We start from the raw sequence: 9,725 nt of genomic DNA, 5'->3' as shown, positions 1-9,725 counted from the left end.
TGGACACAAATTATGGTGCATCTTCCGTTTTATTTATTTCAGTCCACGTCCAATCAAATGTGTGTTAGGCTACACAACACGCAGCTAAAGTAAAGATGAAAAAAGTAGATGATGTCGAGAAGTTCATGATTTCAGAATATATTTCAGTGTTTTGAGAACCTCAATAAGTAACTGCGTAGCCACATTGAATGCTTGACGTTGTTTTCACAAATGTTTTTGACAAGCATATTTACTGTGTCCCATGAACTTCTTGAGTAGGGACATAAGTAACTTAACTGAATGTCTTCTCGAGATATGCTTGATGAGTCAACCCATTACCACACATTCAAGATAGAATAGAACAATTACAATTAAGCTATATTTTTATTTTACGCATGGTAGAAGGCTGAAATCGTCACAATAGTGTCATGGTGCATAAGCAAATCAAAGCACACTCACGGCAAATCATGTAGCCTACAGTCCGTACTTTTATACACAAAGTATCCCCCCACCCCACCATAACATCATAATGTAGCGACACAAAATGTGTGTATGTGTGTTTAAAGTGACACGTTAGCAGTTGGATTTACCAAGCGGAAATCGTTGTCTGAAACATGCGATACACAAAGCGTTAATCAGGTTGCTAACAGCGATGTAATTTGCCATTCAAAGGTCACAGTTCAAACGATGAAAAACAAACCCTGCTGGTGAACTTTCCACGTGCGCAACACAGATACAGTATTTAACAAACGCACAGATGGAACAAGTCACGCGCTCATCAACTCAAGATCACATGTAGTAAACAGCACAGACAACGACCGTAAACTGTACTTGTATATGCAAACAAACATACAGGCATCATCAAATACCCTAAAATGATTATTTATAAAGGAATTAAGATTTCGAACCATATATGATTTATCTAATTAATTGCAATGTACCTTTACTACTACTTGGCAAATAAACGTAAAACTTTTAGATAAATAAAAACGGTCTTTTCCCCTTCATGTCTGGTGGGAAAGAGGATCTGATCTCTGAGGTCATACTTTATGAAATAACCTCCTACTAGTCATCAGTGATTGGTGTCTTTAAACTGAATGGATGTTGCTTTCTGATCATCACTGTTGTTAGGGCTGCTGTATTCCTGTCTAAAGGACACTCAGACATTATTCAGAGCATGTGGCTGGAGACAGGTGGCCAACCGGCCTCGCCCAGCCGGACATGATTGGGAGGCTGTCCGTGGCTCTTGCTGGTGATTGGTTCATGAAGCTGGGCGCACGGGGAAGGGGTGGGGCTTCCTCCAGCACAGCCCACAGTCCACAGACATGGGTACTGACTGCAGACACACACACACACACACATTGTTTGTTTGTACCATATACAGCATGGGTGTTCAACCCTGGTTCTCAGGGTCCACTGTCCAGTATGTTCTAGATGTTTCCCTGCTCCAACACACCTGATACGGGTCGTTATCAAGCTCTGTGGAAGCCTGGTAGCAACCATTCATGTGAATCAGGTGTGCTGGAGCAGGGAAACGCCCCAGATTCCCAGGATTCATTGGGTAATGGCCAGGAGCTGGAGGGAGGCGTGATCGTTCACCTGGTGTAGCTGGTGGACGCGGGGGAGGTGGCAGGGTTTCCAGGCAAGGATGAGGAAGAGGTGTGGGGGGGAGAGACACTAGACCAGCCCTCAGGACCTGGTAACATCTGTAGGCCCTCGGAGAGAGACACTGGGGAAAGAGGATAAGGAACAGCGTCAGAAAGGGTGGAGGCATGTTTTGGAGCAGAGAGAAAGGGGGAGTGAGAGACATGAAGAAAGACACGAGCAGGGGGGTGGAGAAAGGGGAGAGCGGAGGGGAGACAGAGGGGGTGGAGAAAGGGGAGACAGAGGGGGTGGAGAAAGGGGAGAGCGGAGGGGAGACAGAGGGGGTGGAGAAAGGGGAGAGCGGAGGGGAGACAGAGGGGGTGGGGGGGAGGTGCAGAACATCAGTAGGGTTACCTGAGGAGTGTGTGCGGTGGGGCAGGTAAGAGGAGGGGTAAGGGGCTGGCCGGGAAGGGTAGGGTTTGTACCCATGATGGGAGCCCAGTGGCAGACCCCTGCTGTAAGGGAAACTGGCGCCCCCTGGTGGACACAGCGACTCTGGGTTAGACAGGAACCAGCCACCTAGAGAACCACATACAAGAAAACACACTGTAAAATGTATTGTATTTCAAATGTATTTTTCATCAGTGAATAAGAAATGGAATGCAGCAGCGTTTTGCCTATTATTCAATAAATTCTTCTTTATTTAAAGCTGAAGTTAACTGATCTGTACTCAATAGTTACATTTAGTAACAAAATATTATTGGTATTTCGTATATTTGCTGCTATTTGTTTTCAGAATGCTGTCAGTGTAATCAGACTGAGACAGTTGAAGAATATACTTACAGTGTTGGATCCCCATGTCACTCTCAGACGCAGAATCAAACAAGCTCTTGGGGTGATTCCTGGGAACAGACACTTGATTAACAACCTGTGTGTGTGTGTGTGTGTTAAAGAGATTAGGTTCAAAAGGCAAAAAATCAGTGCAATGTATCCAACTATTTTAACTACAGATTCAAGGAAGCGTGCAATATGAGTTTGACTAGCAAAATACCTGATGCTAATTGTATTATCAAGTACGTGTAAACAGCTACTGTGTGTGTGTGTGTGTCGCCTTTGACGTCATGGTTGGTGATCCAGTTTCTCCCACACATTTCACACAGCCTCTCCAACGAGCCTCACAGTGTGTTGAACTCGGAAGGTTTAAATAGTCAATAATGACATGCTAATCGCCAGGGTGTGCAGATGCTAATGCTAGCCGGCAGTCATAGCTCAGTGAGAAATGCTAATGTAGCAAGTGATCCAATAGTGAGAAATGATGACACTGCAAAAGAGCTAAACAGAACATTGTGACTAGAGGAGGTGGATGTAAGAGGGAACCTTTCACCTCATTTCGGTTCTAAACAATTGGCTGGAATTGGTCATGCTTTTGGCGTCTACACTCACTGGTCAAAATGGCATTTAGAATTTTTTCCTGGCAGATTAAAGTAGCCTACTTTTGAGATGGTACCATATGCAATCCAGCATTTTACCCCCTAGATTCTATGGTTTGCTAACCCTCCCCAACCCGGTAGTGATCCTGCTGTAGTGTAAGAGCCTGTACCTCTCTTTGGCATCCAGGAAAGCCTTGGCAAAGGGATTGTACTTGATCTTCAGGGCGGTGATCTATAGGAGGACAAAAAGCATTGACACATCTTCGAACCTCACGTTTGTGTGCGTGCGGCTTCTGTGCGTGGTGTTTGAACCCCTCACCTCTTCATTTTGGTAGGCGGTGACGGCTATGAACTGGGTTTCACTGAAGGATATGTTGGTGACCATTCTGTGGCTTCCACCAACCCTCACGATATGAAGCTGTGGCTCGTACTTGTGGAGAGAGTTCAGCATTATCTAGGGGGAGGAGGAGGGGGAGGAGGAGGGGGAGGAGGGGGAGGAGGAGGGGGAGGTGGGGAAGGAGTAGGAGGGTCAAGAAACATTTACATTTAGTCATTTAGCAGACGCTCTTATCCAGAGCGACTTACAGTAAGTACAGGGACATTCTCCCCGAGGCATGTAGGGTGAAGTGCCTTGCCCAAGGACACAACGTCCTTTGCAGGCCGGGAATCGAACCAGCAACCTTTGGATTACTAGCCCAATTCCCTAACCGCTCAGCCACCTGACTCAAAAGAAGAAACATCAAAAGGCAGAATGGAAGGACATGATGCAACACTGGATCAAACCCTGGACAGAAGCATGAACTGTTCTACTCTCACAAGTTCACAAATCACACACGGTAGGAACTTCAGTCCGCTTTGGGTATTCATAGTGACTGTCCTAGTTACCAATCCCTCTCTCTCCCTTTCTCTCTCTCCCTCTCTCTCCCTCTCTCTCTCCCTCTCTCTCTCTCCCTCTCCCTCGTTTTCTCTTTCAGTCTCTCACTGTCTCTAACTACTTCAATTAACCAATTACAGCCCTCAGAGTGAGGACAAAACAAACTGTTTTCCATTCTAATTGAGAGCTTAGCTTCACCTCTCACACCGTCAACAACCACAGAGAACCACCTGCCCAGAGAGTCTGGGCTGTGTGTGAGTGTGTGTGTGTGTCACAGCCTACATTAGTTGGAGTGTGTGTGGGCTTTTTGAATATGCTGTTATTGCCTCCCTTTCCCTCTCTATAAAACATCTGAAGGACAGATGGATAAATTAATTTCGCATAGTCAAAAAAACACAGGTAATTACCATAATGCACAACTAACCACTGTAATTATTTCATTATGCCTCAGCTCTCCTTTACCGGACGCCATGCCAACACCACACTACCTGCCAGCCGGGAAGGTGTGTGTGTGTGTGTGTGTGTGTGTGTGTGTGTATGTATCTATGTTTGGTAAAGGGAAGCTCGCTAATACCAATAACATTTTTTTTTGCCAAAGTTGTAGTTGAGTGTGTGTGTGTGTGTGTGTGTGTGTGTGTGTGTGTGTGTGTGTGTGTGTGTGTGTGTGTGTGTGTGTGTGTGTGTGTGTGTGTGTGTGTGTGTGTGTGCTCCTGGAGGGCCTTTAGGAGTGGGAAGCTCTTACCAAGAAGTGCATTAAACCTATTAAGATATGTTTATCCTGTTCCCGTGGAGACAGGGGCTGCAGGGGTGAAGTGGGCAAAGAGTCTGGCACTAAGCAGGGCACAAACAACATACGTGCCCACTTGATGTTTGGTTAGGGGGTTAACAAATGGAACACATGAAAGGAAAAAATGTGGACTATGAAGAGAACCATGACCAAAGGACCTCTCATACCACCAAGGGCAGGAACAGGATAATTAGTGCTGTTTTAGTAAATAATGGTAATGGGGGACTATTTTGCAGAGCAACGAGAAAAGAGAGAAAAAAAAGACTGACAAAAAGTCAGATATCAGGGATTCAAGGTTTTATGGCACATGGTGTGCATTGGGTACCATAGTCCCCAATCCTGATCATTCCTCTGTTAAACCTCATATCTGTAGTTTTTTATGTGCTTTACCTGTCCTCCTCCGTTTAGCTTATTGGTGAGTTTGACTTTGTTGAAGGAGACTGGGGCTTTCATCCAGTGGGCGCCGAAGTTGGGCGAGTCCGGGTGGATGTACACACAGCCGTTTCCGTGAGATTCCGGTTTACCGGCGGTGACCCACTCTCCGTTAACGTACTTCCACCGGTGGGTGTCGGCGGGCATGAAGTCCAGCAGGAAGGAGTACATGGCGTTTGGGTCCAGTCCTGACACACTGACCTTCAACACTGGGAACATCCTCCTGGATTACACACACACACACACACACCTGTTGTTGAGAGCTCATGTATGAGCACAATGGGGATGGAAAGAGCTTAGTTTGGACATCGTTTTCATCAGTGCCAGAGGGGTGAGGGAAGGGGCTGAGGGGTGAGGGAAGGGGCTGAGGGGTGAGGGAAGGGGCTGAGGGGTGAGGGAAGGGGCTGAGGGGTGAGGGAAGGGGCTGAGGGGTGAGGGAAGGGGCTGAGGGGTGAGGGAAGGGGCTGAGGGGTGAGGGAAGGGGCTGAGGGGTGAGGGAAGGGGCTGAGGGGTGAGGGAAGGGGCTGAGGGGTGAGGGAAGGGGCTGAGGGGTGAGGGAAGGGGCTGAGGGGTGAGGGAAGGGGCTGAGGGGTGAGGGAAGGGGCTGAGGGGTGGTGGACCTAAACTCAACGACACAAGGCAGGCAGGATTGAACACTTCCTGACTGTACTGTGGTACTAGACCTCCCATCCTGTCTTGTGGACCTAGACAGGACTCTCTGATGGGCTCCACAGATCTCCTGCTTCTGAGCAGACCGTCCTGTGGTGGTATGCTGGCTGACTACTGCATAAACTGACAAACGCCAATGCAGAGCACTGCAAAGGCTCTACTCATTTGGAACTGAGTTTGTGAATTGTCGTTTCACCATCCATTCACTACAATTTTCTTTCAATATTTTGCTTTTTATTTTTATCTTTATTCTTACTGCATAATTACATTCAGCGTGCATGGTCTACACCTCTGTATCATCAACTATCTCTGGAGGAAGGAATTCCTCACTGAATCCCTCCTCCCAAGGTTTCTTCCATTTTCTTCTCTGAGTTTTCCTGGGAGTATTTCCTCTCTTCTGAGGGTTGAGGTTGGTTCAGAGCCAATTCTATGGGGTATGTGAAGCCCTTTTTGCCGTTGCTTGTACAAATGGATAATCAAACATTTTATATGAATTTGGAACAACAACGTTCAGTGCTTCTTCTTCCTTCTCTCTCTCTCATAAGACACTCACACACAAAGTTACACTTACAGTAAATAGCACACATTTTTCACTGTTCAATCTAAATCAAGTTTCTCGTAACAATAATAATAATAATAAATACATTTAAAAAAAATTCAAGGGGGCAGTTGTGGAAAGTATAAATGGACTGGAACACCCAGCTGGTCAAGTATACGGCACGCAAGAGGGTCGTCACATTGTGATTGTGAAAAGTGGCTTCCAGAAAAAATCTATTAAACCGATGATAATAGATCGCTGCTTCTGTAGCCTATGTTGACTAAGAACACGCAAAAGAAAAATAACGTTGGTCGGTAACTAAACTAGACCTATACAAATAACCGATATCCCACATGGCTTACAATAATTACATTATACATGTGTGTACTGGATATGTTGTATGTCTTCTAAAATCCGAGTTTTCCGAGATATATCCTAAACTTCGCGTTGCCTATAAGCGAGAGGTTAATTCCACACACTAATCTTTTAGTCTACTTTTTATTCAATTGAATTAATAAATCAATCTAAACTTCAAGTCCAGTTAATATGCTAAAACAATAGTTTCATAAACCATTCTAACAGTCTAAATAATAAAAGGTTTATGTCCAAACATATTTTAAAATCCGGATTATATTGAATGGGTTAAATGCATGCAGCCCATCGCAGCTCACCTGTTGAATACTAACCTAGGTGTATGAGGATTACATAGATGTTATTGCCCAAATAATTATATATCCAACGGCCTTAAAATGAACTTCACTATAGCCTACTACAATAACATTTTTAATCAAATGAACATGCAAGAAAATGTGGGAGTCATTCAAGTTTAACTTTGGCTCCTCTCGTACACCAAACAGAGCTAGACTTGCCTCTTAAAGCACAACTCCAACTGGCTTTACATCTGCCAGCTGTCTTCAGTCGCCGTACTAACCTGCCGCTTTTGGTGACGATCATCTCGTTGGTCACCTCCTTAAACTTCCGCCAAAGCTCTGCTTCTTCGAGAGTCACCTTGAGTTGTTTCTCGGTAGGATCCCCCTTCTCGCGCCCCGCCTGCAGTTCGTTTTCCACGACGCTCAGCAGCCGCGAGATGCAGCACTCACCGTTGGGACCGGTGCCGCTGCTGAAGTTAACGTCTCTACCAGCCCCGGACCCAGTCCTGGCGCTGGTGTCAACCAAACATTCAACCTTCATCTTTAAGTCCTTTTGCTGGGTTATTTTATAAAATGCTGTTATCATGGAATGAACTCAATATTTTTGATAGGCAAAGGCTAGAGCCTATGAACTGCGAAGACGGAGTTCAATAAAAACTTATTCTTGAAACGTAAAACCCCTTGGTCATTGATAAAAGCAACCTAAAAATTGAGGGATTTCGTTAGAATCAATTTCATCTGAACGAAATCAATTCAAATCCTGAACAGAACGGTCATGATCGATTGGGTTGGAGCGTCAAAGTGCGGGCGCTGACATGTGTGTGTGAGAGAGAGAGGAAGAGAGAGGGAGAGAGAGAGGGAGAGAGAGAGAGACAGACAGACAGACAGACAGAAAGAAAAGAAAGAGAGATGGGAGGGGGGTGTTTAGAGAGAAGGCAAACGACGTAGTGCGTCAACACACAAAAATACAATTTCTTAAACTCCGAAAAGTTATTCCCTGCCTGTAGTCTCCTTTCAGGCAAAAGGATTAAATCGGATCGGTCATTCACCCTACTGATATGAATGGCTACTGATGAACTATTAGCACCATGCAGTTATTTAAACGATACCGGGCTAATAGCGTATCCTCCCACTCAATACGGGACCCTTTTCTCTTCAGCACCTTGGACAGCGATTAAGCGCCGCAGCCAACGGTAAGGCTAGTAGCCTAACAGCCCAGTATGAATGGAGCGTCAAAACCCAGGCTATGTACCCTGAAGCTAAAGTCAAATTATATTTCCATTCTCATCAAAGACGAAACAGCAACACGTGTACCATTTATGGTCTACAGGCAAATAGTCTGCCCTGGGTCATATACTGAGTCAGTCCTTCCACTCGCTATTGGAACTATGAGCAAGAAGATCTTTATAGGTGAACCATTATATGATTATGGGCTAATTAAATGATTGAAGATAGAAACTTCAATTGACTGTTTGTGGCAGAAGGCCGAATTTGAGGTCGCCTATCAAAATAATTGACGATAATGTGCAATTGGTTAACTCTACTGAATCTTCTACAATTTAAGTTATGTAGCCTAATAGCCGCACACAGTCTATAAACATCCGGCATTTCCTGGACTACATTTACTACATGGAATAGATTTGTATGTATCATTTGTGATTTAAACCTTGCTTACTTTATCTTACACAAGCCGGTTAAAATAACCCAAGAAACTTGCTGAGAGACAGAGACTAATAATCTTTTGAACTTTGCTTAGGTTGACTTGAATTTTACACGAAAAAAAAGTGCAGGCGGCCGCGTAATAGCCTGTAGATGGTCAGCGGAAAGCCAATGCTCACATTAAATCTGGGACGACCTCGAAAATAACGTTTCACCAGGACACATTCAATCCCCGCACCTTTCACAGACCGCTGTCCACTAGCAGCGCTCCAAGACACCTGATCCCTCGAGTCGCTAGTCTGAGAGCGGCGGCCCCTCGCGCTTGCAGCTGCTTTGTGAAGGGTGGTGGCGGTAGAGGCGCGGAGGTCTTTTCTTTTTAATCAAGGACTAGCACAGCGGGGAGATTAGGGGCTTTACCGACTTAACGCTTATAAAGGAGTGCCATTAAAGAGGCACAAGGTAAATATCAAAAGATAGGACTCGCTGGTTAACCTACTAAGTCCTCCCACCCCCCTTCCCACCACCCACCTTTTATACCTTCTGATCAACTGGTGAGGAGTGGATAGTCTTTCCTGCGTCACGGCGCCTGCACTGTCGCATCACAGCAAGGTCCTGGGTTCGATTCCGCCTGGGGAACTTTTTGGTTTCTTTCTGTTTGGAGTTCTCCCTCGTGCTCACAAGGGTTTCCTCTGCAAAGAACCCTAATAAACAGACATGCACAACAGATCTCTCTGCTGCCCATGTCCCTGGCCAGGCAGGTGGGGAGCGCCCGGCCTCGGCCCCCTGGTCCACATGGCTGATTACTGCTCCTGGCTGTTCTCAGGAAAAGGACAGCTGCATGGGTAAAATGCAGAAGATTTTACCGGTGGACACTCATGTGTGTCTGTGTGTGTCTGTGTGTGTGTCTGCCTGTGTGTGTGTGTGTCTGTCTGCCTGTGTGTGTGTCTGCCTGTGTCTGTGTCTGCCTGTGTGTGTGTGTGTCTGTGTGTGTGTGTCTGTGTGTGTATGTCTCCGCTCCCTGCACGTGTGTTTTATCAAAGTTGACAAAGATTCATTCTTCCACCATCAAGTTAAAAGAAAATAGGCGGTCTTATATACAGAACATAAAACACACTTTCAACAG

At 45.7% G+C, this 9,725-nt stretch overlaps 1 protein-coding gene across 1 annotated transcript; it reads right to left on the bottom strand.

The window, feature by feature from the left end:
• Positions 1-504: 504 nt before the first annotated feature.
• tbx19 (T-box transcription factor 19) lies at positions 505-7,700 on the bottom strand. The gene is made up of 8 exons (XM_062447018.1): positions 7,225-7,700; positions 5,045-5,309; positions 3,313-3,447; positions 3,164-3,225; positions 2,407-2,465; positions 1,978-2,142; positions 1,579-1,708; positions 505-1,315 (listed from the first exon to the last, which is right to left on the bottom strand). The coding sequence occupies exons 1-8, from the start codon at positions 7,527-7,529 to the stop codon at positions 1,150-1,152; spliced, it is 1,287 nt and encodes a 428-aa protein (XP_062303002.1). The 5' UTR covers positions 7,530-7,700; the 3' UTR covers positions 505-1,149.
• Between the last annotated feature and the right edge of the window lie 2,025 nt (positions 7,701-9,725).

The sequence above is a fragment of the Osmerus eperlanus genome, chromosome 21 (assembly GCF_963692335.1).
Source record: "Osmerus eperlanus chromosome 21, fOsmEpe2.1, whole genome shotgun sequence".
Classification (NCBI taxonomy): Eukaryota; Metazoa; Chordata; class Actinopteri; order Osmeriformes; family Osmeridae; genus Osmerus; species Osmerus eperlanus.
The sequence above is the reverse complement of the archived record's forward strand: the minus strand, read 5'-3'. Positions and strand labels throughout refer to the sequence as shown.

Bases quoted from the DNA above. Each gene is read 5' to 3' on its own strand.
- tbx19 (XM_062447018.1), bottom strand. From the start codon at position 7,529: ATGATAACAGCATTTTATAAAATAACCCAGCAAAAGGACTTAAAGATG. The intron at 3,448-5,044 runs GTAAAGCACATA...TCCTCCCCCTAG, and splicing joins AGCTAAACGGAGGAGGACAG to ATAATGCTGAACTCTCTCCA. The intron at 1,316-1,578 runs GTGAACGATCAC...GTGTGTCTGCAG, and splicing joins GCGTCCACCAGCTACACCAG to TCAGTACCCATGTCTGTGGA.